This window comes from Nematostella vectensis, chromosome 11 (assembly GCF_932526225.1).
Source record: "Nematostella vectensis chromosome 11, jaNemVect1.1, whole genome shotgun sequence".
NCBI lineage: Eukaryota > Metazoa > Cnidaria > Anthozoa > Actiniaria > Edwardsiidae > Nematostella > Nematostella vectensis.
The window spans coordinates 5,946,290-5,960,794 of NC_064044.1; the positions used below are offsets into that span (position 1 = coordinate 5,946,290).

Sequence of the window (14,505 nt, forward strand, 5' to 3'; positions counted from 1 at the left end):
GATACTTGCAATCAACCTCGTTCCCAATGCCTCTATCAGTACGCTACGGAGAGCCAACAAATCAAACCCAAGACAGGGGGGATCTAGCTTTTCGCTAAAGGGGGGTTTGGCTCAGTGACAAAGGAAGGAGGGGGTAATTTTTTTTTGTTACATGGTTTTCTGGCAGCCCAAGGGAGGGGGTTAAACCCCTAAACCCTTCCCCTAGATCCGCTACTGCAAGACAGATTCAAAGAGAATATCGAAGGGAAATGACGAACATTTAGAATTTATGGCGCGGGCACCCTGTAGAAATCTGACCGTATGGACTGGAAAATAGTATCATCCAAGATGGCGGATCCGTTGCTGTTAGGACTCGCAGATGAACAGATAAAAAGCAGCGAAAACCCCAATAATGACTGGACGATTAGTAAGCTTGGTGGTCTGCCGGTAAGCAAAGCTTTGTATAGAACTATGTCCAACTGATTCTTTATTTAATCCGTGATTGGATTATTCATGATTTCGTTTGCTTCACACGTTAGCGTTCACGCGAAGGGAAGCTTATAATTAAATTTAGACCTTATTAAACTAGATTGCGTAATATCTGATAGTACGGAATAATTCAGACCCTTAACATGAGTGTACTATGCTTGAACCTGGGATGGGGGGATGGGGGGAGGGGGCTGCATATCTGTCATCTTATCTGCATAAGAGAGCTTTCAAAATAATTTTGGGCCCCATCACAAAATATCCCCAAAACAAAAGCTGATTATATAATGACATGTATAATAAAAGTTTGTCATTTGTTTTCGATAATCATTTCATTCATTTGGAAATTTATTTATATCCATCACAGGACTGGTTATTAGGGCCTCCTAGTACACTCCCATCATGTGGCTTATGCAATAGGAGACTTCCCTTGATTGCACAGCTGTACTGCCCCCTTTATAACTCCCCATATCACCGAGTGATGTACATCTTTGGTTGTCCAAGCTCATCCTGCTGGAACAAGCAGCAAAGGTGCAAAATCTTGTTCATTAAAACTATGGTGGTAGCTAGGGGCTCCACCATATTACATAGATACTGTTGATGTTACAACATTTTTACAGAGCATGCTTTTTTAGAGGCTTAGATTAGCCAATCAAATGCAACCTTTGTGTTGAAGTATTTTGTTTGACGTTCACTTAGTCCACAGAAAAATGTATGGTTGCTGAACTCCCTCCGTACATTTTGTATGCTTTTGTACCCATGCTAAACTCCACAAATTTCACAATAAACTCCCTCCATATATATGTTGTGTATGTTTTTGTAACCATGCTATGGATTTAGGTTAATTAGGCCCCTAGCGAACCCTCATCCTCACCCACCCCACCCCCATATCATTTTTCTACCTGCACAAATGAATGAGCTAAGAAAAAGAAATTAAACCAGAATTGAATCCTAGCTTAATGTAATGCCTTTTTTTCTGCCTGTACAGTTGGCAAGTGCTTCGAGGGCAAGTTCTTGAGGAAATGAATACCCAACCAACTACAGGAGAGAAGGTTTGATATGGTAGTGAACACTACTCTGTACTACCCAGTCTTGATTTACATATTCAGGGGGAGAGGGCTAGTGTACCTTTGACTCACCCTTATACAAAACAAATAAGAGAAAATCAAAAGAACAGAGTAGTCAAGCCATAGTACATTGCATAGGTATATCGCACTGGTTGTGACCTCCTTTTTCACCATATAACCACATTCACTTGTCTTCAATGGCTCTTGCTAGTTTTTTTTTTACTCTATTTTTAGGCTTTGAGTTCTGATGATGTTGATGACTGGGGCGATGATGCCAATGACTGGGGAGAGTAAGTGAAAATATTGCTAATTATTATGAAAATTGGATTCATTATTTCTGCTTAATTGGCTCAGAGCATGTACTATTATTAGAGAATTGACTCCCATAAGCATTTGAATAACCCCAAATGAGGGCCAGTATTGCTAATTATTATGAAAATTGGATCCATTATTTCTGCTTAATTGGCTAAGAGCATGTACTATTAGAGAACTGACTCCCATGAGCATTTGAATAACCCCAAATGAGGGCCAGGTAGCAGGCTATTTTTTGGCGAATTTGAAACAAATTGATGTTGTTGTTTATATTTTCAGAAGTAATGAATCAAACTTAGTCATGAATGATCTAGAGGTTGCTGCAAGCAAACTGTCATTACAAAACCCTGCACAACACCCTGGCAATGACAACAACACCTCCACAACTACGAAATTTTTAGAAATATCATCAAATTCTACCCAACAAAATATATCAGCTGATACCTTGGAAACACCATTCTTTGTGCCATACTACATAAATGTATTTGAAGACTCATCAAATGCCAATAGTGGTGCCTTTACAAAGCATGAGAGGCAGCTGTTACAGAGATACCAGGCGGATGAGGGAGTGAATGTGATGGACTGGGTTAGGGGAGATTTGGATGATATCTATGAAGCTGTTGGGGGAAATGCTGGTGAGAAATATGAAAAGGAGTCTGTTCGACATGGTGACAAAGGCTTCCATAAATTCCATAAACAGCTACTGTCATGTCCTCAGCAGTGTTTAAGGTAATTACTGTTAGTGTTTTATTTGATACCTGTCATGCCTTTTGTCTACTCTTAGTGTATGTGTAGTAGACAATGCCAAACCTTGTCTTTCAAAAATGTTTTTTTTCTCCCACAATTTAAACTGTAAAAAATAAAGGTCCATTTTTCCAAATTTTTCCGCCTTGTGGAATTTGAGAAGAAAAGTGAAGCTTTGGCAAGATAGGACTTTGTTTACAGCATCTTTCACTTTTTTATATTCTTCATTAAACAAAGTAGTGAATTTCAACCCCATAAATGGCCTATTGTTAGTGGCTGCAAAAAAATTTTCATAGTATGTATAATGTTTGTAGGAAAATAGATTCTATGATGGAGCAGAAAGAAAGAGTTGACTAAATGGCATCCTGATATATGACACAAGATGTATCTAATTTTATTGAAACCATTAGTGTTTTTTTTTTTATTTGATACCTGTATTCCCAGCAACCATATTTTGTGTTATTTAATAAGATCATTAAGTCTCAACTTATGTTTGCTCCTTTTTTTTGTCCCTCTCTTCACTTCCTCAGCAGGGGAGAGGAAATGAGGCAATCATCTGATAAATCAGGATAGCGAACTTAACTCATTTTGTCACTTAATCCAATTTCACACTAGGTACCAGTGGGACGGCACACCCTTGTTTATTAACCCTGAAAGTGAGGCCCTAGTTGGAGCCACAGGTATACCGATATGCAGCTATTGTAATGCTCCAAGAATCTTTGAGATGCAGTTGATGCCTGCACTGGTAAGCAAGCTTCACGGAGACAAAGTGCTAAGTGAACCCTTGCTGAAGCAAAATGAGTGCCTTAAACCAGGGAATCATTCTGATCGGAGTAATAAAATGACTGAAAGTAGTGAAGTCGTTGAAAGAATGTGCACCATTCACTATGGTAATAAAAATGTCTGTTACAAACAAGGTATGTGTGACAGTAATGGAATATTACATGGCAGTTGTGAATCCAGTGTAAATCATGACTTAGAAGAGGCTTTAAGAAGTGACAATGTTAATATAGTATCTGATACATTGTGTGACACTGATGGATTACGTGACATTGGTGGATTGTGTGACGCTGATGGGTTGTTTGACACTACTCGCCTAAATATTGAGTTTGGAACAGTCATGGTTTACGCTTGTAGTCAAAGTTGCTGGGATGATAGATCAGGTTATCGGCAGGAATTCATCTTTGTAGAAGCTGATCCAGATGCTCATCTTTTCTTTAGAAAAACAAATAGCAATAAAACTGACAAATAAGTTATAGATATTTGAAATTCATATCTGAAAAACATTTTGGAAAAATGCTTAGTTGTCTTACTACTAAGAATGTACCTTAATTCGTCCTTATAGTTTAGCGTCCGTTTACATGGACGAGACCAATCACACCATGTAATTCTTCTCTGACAAAAGGTCAATACAAATAATCTTCTATCAACAGCTGTAGACCGCCGGTGATAAATGATAAATAAATAATTAAATTTAGGCGGATATTCACTGTTGTTGGAATGCTTAATTATGAGAGCGCAGATTCAGTCGTGAGCAGTGGTCAGATCTAGATATTAACAATGGAAAATGCAAGACGTAGCTCATTTGAACCACAATTAGTTCACGATCTCGAACAACACCTAATTTCAAAAATCAACACCAAGAATGCTTGAACCTGGCTTACCAGCTACGGGTGATGACCTATGCCTCTCCATAGCTAGGCTTTTGTACTTACCAGGGTAAATCTCCACCAAGAGGATAAGCAAATGTGATTTTATAGCCATTATGCTTTATAATACGGTTAAGAAGCTTTCAGGCAGATACCAGCCGTTCGTCCAGCCTCGACCCCAGTACTCCACCCCCTGCACGGACAACCATCTTAATGATTTTGGTTTTCTTGGTTTGTATGACGTTACTGATGATCTTGTTAGACATCCTCTCCATAATACCATAGAGTCCAGGTACCCGCCTTTTACATACTTTTACCAATCCTCTTGCTACAGGAATAAAGCGCTTTACCTGTTAGAAGGGAAGGGGAGCTGCTATACCAAGTAGAATTTACAAAAGGCATGGCAACAAGGGAGTTCCACTCCTTATCTAAGCATATGAAATGTAAATTCTGATTTAGGCTTGTCGAGAGTTCAGGCATATAAATAACTCTTATAGAGGGAAGGACACAGCAGCAGATTGAAAGCTTCAATTAAAATGATTAAGAAAATCGTTTGCAATAGCATTATACGAATTTTGCCGAATTCTATGACAGAAGACCTTCCGAAATTAAAAAAAATTAAAAAAAGATTAAAAATACATCATTCACTATGTTCAGTATTCAACAAAACTTGTAATGAATTTCCGTTTATTTTATTTAGAATTCACTGACATCCTGTCCCATTCACTGTCCCGTCGGAGCCACCTGTATGCGACAAGGTTCTTTGGAGTAGAGTTGCCTTGAATCTACACATGTTTACTCCGGTATAATGAAAAGTCATGCTGGAATTATGGAAATGTGAAATGGGTCACATCGGCACCGAAAAAATGCTCACACTTATCATGTTTCTTGAATATGTTTTATGTATGGTTTTCTTTATCTCCTGCAAACTGTGAGTAAAAATATATTTGTTTATCACATTCAGATGTGAACTGCCTGATTACTGTGATCTACTCAGATATCCCAAGCTTCTGCATCGCCAAGTCCCTCATCGCTCGGCGGTCCACTTTTCCCGTGTTCCCAGATGGGAAGGTCTTCACCAATAACATATATCGAGGCTTCAAACTCAAACCATCGGCTTCCGGAGGAAATTGCTCTGAGCACCAGGCCTCCAGCTCTGCCAGCCTCACTTCTAAACCTCGATCATTGTTGGCGGCTTTAAGAATAACGCAAGCGCAAATCTCCTCGTGAAGCTGCTGATCAGGAACACCGAAGACTACAGCGTCTGACACATCGGCATGTCCTAGAATCACTTTCTCGATTTGCAATGGAGATATCTTTAATGTTGCGCGTTTAATGAAATCTTTCTTACGCCCAAGAACCTTGACTTTTCCTGATTCATCCATAACACCGATATCTCCCAGTCGGAACCAGCCAGTGGCTGTTTTTGCTTGCTTGGTTGCCTCGGGGTTACCAACGTATTCTGAGAAAACCATGGCACTCCGAACGCATATTTCACCAGGCGTTCCTCGCGGCACCACCTCGTCCCCGTCGCCAACGGTTTTCACCTCGCACCCAGGAACCACTGACAACTCTCCAAAATCATCATCATTCATTCCATCTTTAATAATAATTTTCACGGCTTGTAACATCCCTTCAGTTGATCCAAATACATGGAAACCTCTAGCGAACGGTAGGCCTTCTAACACACTTGATATCATGGTCTTGGGGTATACTTGTCCACCGTAATGGAATTCCTCGAAGCTTGAAAGGTCGTACTTTAAATGCAGCTTGTCCTTGGTCAGCTTATGCATCAGTGCAGCGCTAAAGATGCCATTGGTGCACTTTTCATTCTGCATGATTTCAAACGCGACTTCGTTCATTTCTTCATTTAGAGTTATCTCGGTTGGCACCCACACGATTGTAGAATCGTTCACTACACAGCATAAGGTAAGCATGCCCCAGCCCCACGCCATCGGTCGGTCAAAATACTTTATCTCGCGTTCAGCGCGAATATCCTGAGAGATGTCTTTCCAGGTTAAAACTGAGCACGTGCGACTGAAGCATGTGTGCTGGACAAGTTTTGGGGACCCTGTGCTTCCGGATGTGTAGACTATCACGATAGGGTCATCAATTTGTACTTCCGCTTCGGCTAGCGTTAACTTGTGTAGAAGCCCACTTTCTTGACCACGCACAATCAGATCATCATACATGTGAGAATCCAAATCAGTCACGCACTTGCATGACGTCACATCTCCCAGGGAAACAAGTATTGGATCAGTTTCCTTGGAAATATCAGAGAGCAACTGCTTTATACCTTTTGCTAGCTGCAGCCTCTGGGTTTCGCGCATGTCAGGGTCGAAGACAACCGCTTGGACTCTTAGATCTTTTATCTGACCAACTTTATCCTGAGACAGCCCCCCAGGTCCCAGTAAAATAGTGTTTGCACCAAAACGCTGAAGTGCCATAAAGGATACCGCAAACCGAATACTGCTGGCGCCGATGAGAAGCACGTGTTGTCCACGTGACAGACCAAGATCGAGTAAGGATGCTGCCAGATAGCGAGACCTGAAAAGGATAAAACATAATAACGATTCTTAATCATAGGTACAATTATAATCTTGTGAGGGGTTTTGTTCTATTCTCTTATAAATTATCCTGTTGAAGTGTGGACGTTGAAACCACATTATATTTATCGTGAAAGATCAAAGTTCATTTGAATACAAGGTTCCGGTATAAAAAGTCAACGGTCTTATTTCATACTCGAAAGTCAGCGCAATTACAGAGGCGTTCAAAATATTTTTTTCAACCTTGTGATTTATAGCTGCCCCCCCCCCCCCCCCCCCCATACTGAAGAGGGCTGATTATTTTAGCGGAGCTCCGCGCCGAGCCCCATACCTAAAAAGGTATACAAGAAAATTACAGGAAAATATAATGGTAACAAATATTGGTTATCCATGGACTCGAGTTTTGGTGACGGATGTCCGTCCGTCCCCAAAAGGAGGTGCAAAAAACTGTGGTCACGTGTTGTGTGTTGTCATCGATGACGTCACTGAAAGCAAAAAAACGTGATTAAGAGCACAAACATTCATATCTCTTGACAGAAACATTGCTTCACGACATGACGGAAAACATGACATGATGCTTCAAATAAGCCCATTTCACTTGGAATAAGGCGGAGAATTTCTCTGAGTACTAAGTAACTAAGAGAAAACAAAATATCAAGTGGGACTTTTTTTAAATTGATGCGACTTTTTGTAAAGTGTCATTGAAGTTCGAGCTTTTCGTCCCTGGACTGATACACAGGGCAATAATGATCAAGTAAAAATTATCTTAAAAAGCCAAAATCTGTTTATGTGCACTTCGGCCTCACGTTGTTTGTGTTTTGAAAATCAGTCCGTAATACAAGGAACCTAAAGCCATTGTAAGAAATTGTGTCTTCTCTCTCTATCTGGAATTGCGTGTTTTCCAGGTTTTTCCGTCATGTCAAACTTGGCAGGTGTTATGTTTGTGTAAAGGGGGTGCAAAAATATGGTCACGTGATTTGTGACGTCATCGATGACGTCACTAAAAGCAAAACTATTTCGATTTCATTAAGGACAAAATATCGATATTTCACGAACGAAACATATGACAATCATAAAGGTGTCAAGAGGGGTAGACCAATATGGTCACATAATTAAGACGTTATCAATGACGTCACTAGACGCAAAAATATGCTGAAGTCAATAAAATAAAAAAATATAAATTTCATGAAAGAAACACCGTACGACAACTAAACTTGTAAGGTGTTATGTACTGTTCTAGTGGGATGCAAGAGTAGAGAGTCAATGATAACCGTCACGAATATAGGGGTCGCATCTTTGTGTCACTAATGTGGGTTGTAGCACCAATAAATACGGTCACGAAATGAAAAAGATTGAAACATCAAGCACGCAACATTAGTCCATGGCAAATCATAGAAGTCCATGGCAAGTCATGGCAGTCCATGGTAAGTCATGGCAGCCCATGGTAGTCAATGGCTAGTCATGGCAGTCAATGGTAGTCAATGACTAGTCATGGCAGCCCATGGTAGTCAATGACTAGTACAGTGACTGTATATAACAAGGTGCCATGACTTGCCACTCACTACTATGGACTGCTATGACTTGCAATTGACTATCGTTGCGTGCTTGATGTTTCAATCTTTTTCATTTCGTGACCGAATTTATTGGTGCTTTAACCCATATTAGTGACACAAGGATGCGACTCCCTATATTTGTGACGGTTATCATTGACGATTAACCGATGCAAGGAGATAGTCATCGATGATGTCACTAAAAGTAAACATCGTATGACAACTAAAACTTGTCATGTGTCATGTAGATGTCAAGGGTGATCTGTGAAATCGTTGGCCAAAACAGAAGATAATAATAATAGTTCATAATTCTTAAATTTAAAGCGAAAATAAGAAATTTTTTTAGTCGTTTGGAGCTCCGCTTTTAGGCAATGCCTATATCTATATACTACTGAGTACTTGGACATGTTGTGAACCAGCCACAGGGTACCCGTGTAATGACCACAAAATCTAGGATGCGTTAGTTGTTATACCAACAAACAGTAAAGATCCATTGTTTTCGATTATCTATTTTTATGAACTCACCAATCCTTTAACTGCCCATAAGTCATAGCGGCCCTCTCAAGTTTCATGTTGTATATAACAAGAGCCTCGGTGTCGCGTCTTTGCTCGGCCATGGAGTCTAGTAACTGGTGCAGTGCATAATGGGTCATTGGGCGCTTGTGAGGCACGTGAACATAGCTCAGCTCCTTGGAGTTCATCTTGGAAATAAAAATAAACGAGAGAGTTGAGTTTTAACACAAATCCCCAGAAAATGATGTGACAAAAAAACTAAACAAATATAGAATATTTTTTAACTTACTAGGTCGGCAATTTACTGGGTTATTTAAATAGGTTGAAAACTGTCGGGCATTAAGTCCATTTAGGAATTCTCACGACTGTCGGGCATATAGCCACTGCGATAATAAATAGGCCTGTGTTGTAATGTGAGCATGTCACTGGAAGCTAAATTTACAACGTTCAAGTTGTACATTTGTTGAGATTTGTTTAGAGGGGATATAAGGGGGCGCTTATTGGGGAGGGGGCGCTTATTCTCAAATTCGAGGTCGAAGGGGGGCGCTTATTGGGGATGGAGCTCTTATTTAAAGGAGGGCGCTTATTTGAATCATTACGGTGGTTATATACCATTTCTATACATATGGAGCTCCGCGCTGGCTCCGCTATAAAAAGATCACTCTGGTCACAGGCAGCCCAAGCTCATTATTTTTAATATTTTGACGGTCAAAATGCTAATAAAATGACTCGCAATAACTCACTTGTTGTGTCGTTTATTACTCAACCGAGTTGGAAGCTATTCCCCAGGGATTCACTGACTCCCCCCCCCCCCATTATAAATAATTATTCCCTGCCGAATGGCTTTAAACTCGGTCGAGTAATAAACAACACAACGAGTGAGTCATTACGAGTCATTTTATTCATAAACACACAAATATGAAGATTTCGAATTTTGACCGTCAAATTAAAGCTTGGACTGCCTGTGCTCTGGTATATCTAAAGTCAAGCTATTTTGTAGCCAAATCCGATAACAAACGTCTCATGGAGATACAGCAGTGACATCAAAATCTTTCTTTTCTTCCTTTCGGAGGTGGTCAGATTTTTATCAGAAAACCCACGCCCTACCCCTCCACCCCACTCCCACCTCCCGGAAAAATTAGGTCCACTTTTCGAATTTCGCTCTTTTTGAAAGTCGAGTCACGCAAAGGATGTTTCGTCCGATGAGCACAAATGAATGTCCCCTTCCCGTTATTACAAACAGCAAAAGGTGTATTCACAACACGAAAACCAAAACCATGAAAAACAACTAAGGCAAGAGCAACAGAACATAAAAAAGATTTAATAAATTAGGGCATTAGGGTTTTAAGCTAATTACTAGGATACCTGTGGTAGCCCAGTCATAAAATGCAACCTTTTTTTTTTTTTCTGTCGTCTCGCGATTTGCACAATGCAATTCCCAAGAACCCCTGCGCCACAGTCAATACTTCTTATTGCTCGGAGGGAGCGCAGCGGCCGGAGAGCAAGTTTAATCTTGGTTTCGCATATGAGAAAAGCTAGGCTGATTTTTCGTGTCCACACCACAGGCTTCCCAGTCGGCTGATTTGTATTTTTATTTCATGCTGATCAGCGGTCTTTTTAGCGCATGCGCGAGTTTCATATAGTGGATGCGATTTTTTTTGTGTCCACACCACAGGTTTCCCAGTCGGCTGATTTGTATTTTTATTTCATATCGATCAGTGGTCTTTTTAGCGCTTGCGCGAGTTTCACATAGTGGATGCAATTTTTCTTGTCCACACCACCGGTTTCCCAGTCGGTTGATTTGTATTTTGATTTCATATGGATCAGCGGTGTTTTTAGCACATGCGCGAGTTTCATATAGTGGATGCGATGTTTGGTGTCCACACCACAGGTTTCCCAGTCGGTTGATTTGTATTTTGATTTCATATCGATCAGTGGTCTTTTTGTTGTACCGTCCCGTCCTCCGAGCATTCTAGTTTTAGGGGGGGGGGGGGGGGGGGGGGGGTTAGTGTACTCATTGCGACCTTACTGAAGACTTTTTCTTACACGAAGTATCCAGCCTGCTGTTCTACGTCATCGCAATGCGTAGTTACCAGAATCCTTCTGCATAATTTAAAACTGTGTCATGGCCGCCATCTTGAATTTGAGATTCCAGACCTCAGATCCATGTTATCTGTGCAGTTGAAGGCCCGATTCGCGATTTAATAACTGCATATTTTACCATAGTCTCAATTTCTTCCAAGTTATTTTGGAAAATCATCTCAGCTTGGATTGATTTCGCTGTATTTACCCGTGTTTACATTTGCGACCAGAGTGCGAGACACGCGGCTCAAGATAAGAATTGTGCTGACTGCTTTAAACTCATACAGCTTACTTCAAGACGTAATTAAATGTGCTCTGGACACTCATGAATGGACTCGAGGTATTTACCTTGATTGCTTAATCTATTTTGAAGTGGAAGTAGTTTGAAACAATTGATGGAAATCGTCTCCTACAAATCGCTTTGTTGATGATCTCTCTCATTAAATGTCATCTTTTTAACCATGTCGATTTTAGTAAAGTACAGCATAGGTGTAACTTAAATTGTAAGTCATGTAAGTGTAAAATATGTACTTACGTAACTTAAATCAATGAAAATTATTTTGGTACTTTGGTGCTTCCTTTAGATAAGTTTTATTATTTCCCTAAAATACCTTTATCCCTCATTGAATGTCATTCTATTTTGATGGAACACTTTCAATAAAATATAGAGATTTGTAATATTTTTATAGTGTTGTTGGTCTTGAAAATATGTTTATGCTCTAATGATGCACTAGTCATTTGAAACCCCCACCCCCATGGTCCCGGGGAAGTGTGGGGGGACACGTGGGGGGTTTAGAACGCTTTTGAACGAGAATCTGTAGTGAGGGGGCGGGGGAATTGACTCTTTTCGACTCTAAGAATTGTCCCTACCCTGGGGGCTTTGGGACAAGTGAATAGCGTCACGAATGTACTTTGCAAAAGTCAAGTCATCAATTCCATGTATCAGCATGTGGCAAGCTGCACCGCAAAATGTGAGAAAACGAATATGAATGATATAACTAATGCCAGATGAAGACGATTTTTTCCATTTTTTATTAACCCTTTGATCCTGGCTATTTTTGAGCTGAATTTACAAAAAAACAGACTGAAAACAGATACCACCCCACCTATTATGAGTTTTATACAGCCCGTCAAAGTCAAACACAGCTGCACCTAGTCAGTGGTATCCTAGCTTTCCAACAGTGCTTTGCGGTCCCCACTTTTAATCCCTCGTCGTTGTTCTGAAGCGAGCACAAGTTGATGGTTGCTTGTATTTTTCATCAAAAATACAGCTATGAGCATATTAGGAGAGTGTCTCAGGACATCATGAAGTCTATTAGGGCATAATTGAGTGCTTTGCTTATGGATATTTGCAAGCAAAGGTGGATTCAAGATGTTTTTTTCTTGTTTGGCTTTGCCTGGATGAGAAAATAATTTCCTAATGAATCACCACAGCTCTCCTAAATGCTGTCTTTTCTGAAACCAAATTGATTCCAAAATTGTTTACACTGCTATTCTGGGTCTGTATGACCTGGAATTGACTTGTTTGGCTTCGGGGTGAAAAGACTTAAAAAAAAACTTCTGACTTTGGGGAGAGGAGTGTTGACTGGCCCTCCCATCGTGATTTTTTCCCTGGATATCCCAGAATGCTTTGCAATACGTAAAGGCATCCATACATACATACATACATACATAAACTTTATTTAAGTGTCAAAAGTGTTTAGCTAAAAAAAGCTAATTGTGGACACTATAAAAAATAAATAATCAGATAATTAATAAATAATATGATTTAGAATCTAATCTAGCTATATATAAAATATTAAAAATATTGTAGAAAACTATACGTATTATACATATTAATATAATATATTATATACACAAACACTATATAGACGAACTATCACAGGCGTAGATACAAGTAAACAGACATGTGTATACAAATAGACACAAGAACAAACAAACAAACAAACAAGCAACATATAAATAAATAACAAAACAAATTAATATAAAAATATGATACAAGGGTGGTGCACACTCCTCATGTGCCCGACCGCCAGACAGCACACGTGGATTACAAGCCTTCAAAGAGTGAACGTTGTGTTTTGAGGCCATGGAAATGAACCTGGAGGATCAGAATAAAGGTATCTATTTTTGTCTTGAGCTGTGTTTGCTGATCTCTCTCCCTTGTGTGGTATTTTGAGCGTTATATTGAGAGGGGTGATTCTGCTTTTCTTTCCTTGTTCGATTATAAATTTGTCAAAGAACCTTTGCTATTATTTGGCTTAAGAGTTGTTGCCAACACCTTGGTTGGATGCATATCTTCAAGACCATTTATCCCTTAGATTGATGCCTAAGTATCTTCATCTTGTGGTGTTTATTTTGCATTTATGAATTTTTTGGGTTGTGGGTACTTCTCAAAGCCGGTACAGGCCGGTTGAGGGGTCAATGTGTTTACTGTTATCTTCATAGTACTCGCTGAAGTGTACTGGCTTTGAAAGATAAAGGCTTATTTCAGATGAAAATAAGTAGTTGCCTATAGTTTGCATCTCGAGGGTTAGGGGCATTTGACTGCAGTTTTGTCCCAAGGGGGTGGAGGCTTTTCTCTGTTTACAGGGTCAAAGTCTAATCCCCCACCCTTCCCTGGGACCATGGGGGTAAGGGTTTCGATTGACTAGTGCATAATTTCAATCAAGTCTGGATTATTCTATAGCCCTCTCATTTGACTTCAAAATAATTAAATGTTGTTGTTTACTTGTAACTTACATAAATAAAATAATACATTTAAATAAAATTATATTGTTAATACAATAGGACTGTGATATGGTATTTACAATAAAAACAATAAATTATATATATTTTTCATCATATCCAAAGTAGGCAGTAAAACTTTGTCATACATGTCACACAAACAAGTTGCAGATCTCAGGTATCCCAGTCAACCCTGCGCCCGGGGCTTATTTTACGATATAGACTATGCAACTTTATTACAGATTACGCATAATACTGATCTTTTAAGGTCAATTCTATACTGATGTCATTCACAGAAGATATATAGTTAACTTGAACTGGATCAAAAGAGTAATCAACATTTCAATGACTAGATATTCGGTGTCCTGGGTTAAAAATGCGCACCCAGACGATACAAGAACTGGATGTGGCGAGAGACCAAAATGCCAGTCGTCGACAACGCTAACAATGAGAGGAGTTTAATGTGATAAAGTCATACCTGTATCCCGCTAGGTCGACGAACATATATAGGTGTTGTCAAAGTTTATAGAACTCTGTTCAAAAGGCTAGTGAAGGAGTGCGAGAAGGCGCTTCCAGCAGTGGCGTGTACACGGTCGTGAAGGTTGGAGACGTAAAAACCGAACGATAAGACAACCAAATGTTTGTTTAACATAGGATGTTATACTCACTATAGTTCAGCAAAGAAGAGAATGCTTGTATATAGCTTGTCTGTTTGTACAGCGTCCGATTTTACCTATCCGTGTCAGGATATAAGACTTGAATGTGATACACGTCGACAACAGGCCAGGGACATAACATTTGATCTTCAGGACTTTCAAGATCACGGGGTCTGTGTATAAAGAGGACCGGA

At 39.8% G+C, this 14,505-nt stretch overlaps 2 protein-coding genes across 2 annotated transcripts; one reads left to right on the forward strand and one right to left on the reverse strand.

The window, feature by feature from the left end:
- Positions 1 to 122: 122 nt before the first annotated feature.
- Positions 123 to 4,071, forward strand: LOC5501344 (programmed cell death protein 2-like). The gene is made up of 6 exons (XM_048734375.1): positions 123 to 426; positions 833 to 996; positions 1,454 to 1,517; positions 1,767 to 1,822; positions 2,124 to 2,573; positions 3,204 to 4,071. The coding sequence occupies exons 1-6, from the start codon at positions 301 to 303 to the stop codon at positions 3,838 to 3,840; spliced, it is 1,497 nt and encodes a 498-aa protein (XP_048590332.1). The 5' UTR covers positions 123 to 300; the 3' UTR covers positions 3,841 to 4,071.
- An 836-nt stretch (positions 4,072 to 4,907) lies between these two features.
- On the reverse strand, positions 4,908 to 14,489 carry LOC5500156 (medium-chain acyl-CoA ligase ACSF2, mitochondrial). Its single transcript, XM_032368610.2, has 3 exons — positions 14,324 to 14,489; positions 8,859 to 9,034; positions 4,908 to 6,784 (listed from the first exon to the last, which is right to left on the reverse strand). Exons 2-3 carry the CDS (start codon positions 9,032 to 9,034, stop codon positions 5,227 to 5,229), a joined length of 1,734 nt encoding a protein of 577 aa, XP_032224501.2. The 5' UTR covers positions 14,324 to 14,489; the 3' UTR covers positions 4,908 to 5,226.
- Between the last annotated feature and the right edge of the window lie 16 nt (positions 14,490 to 14,505).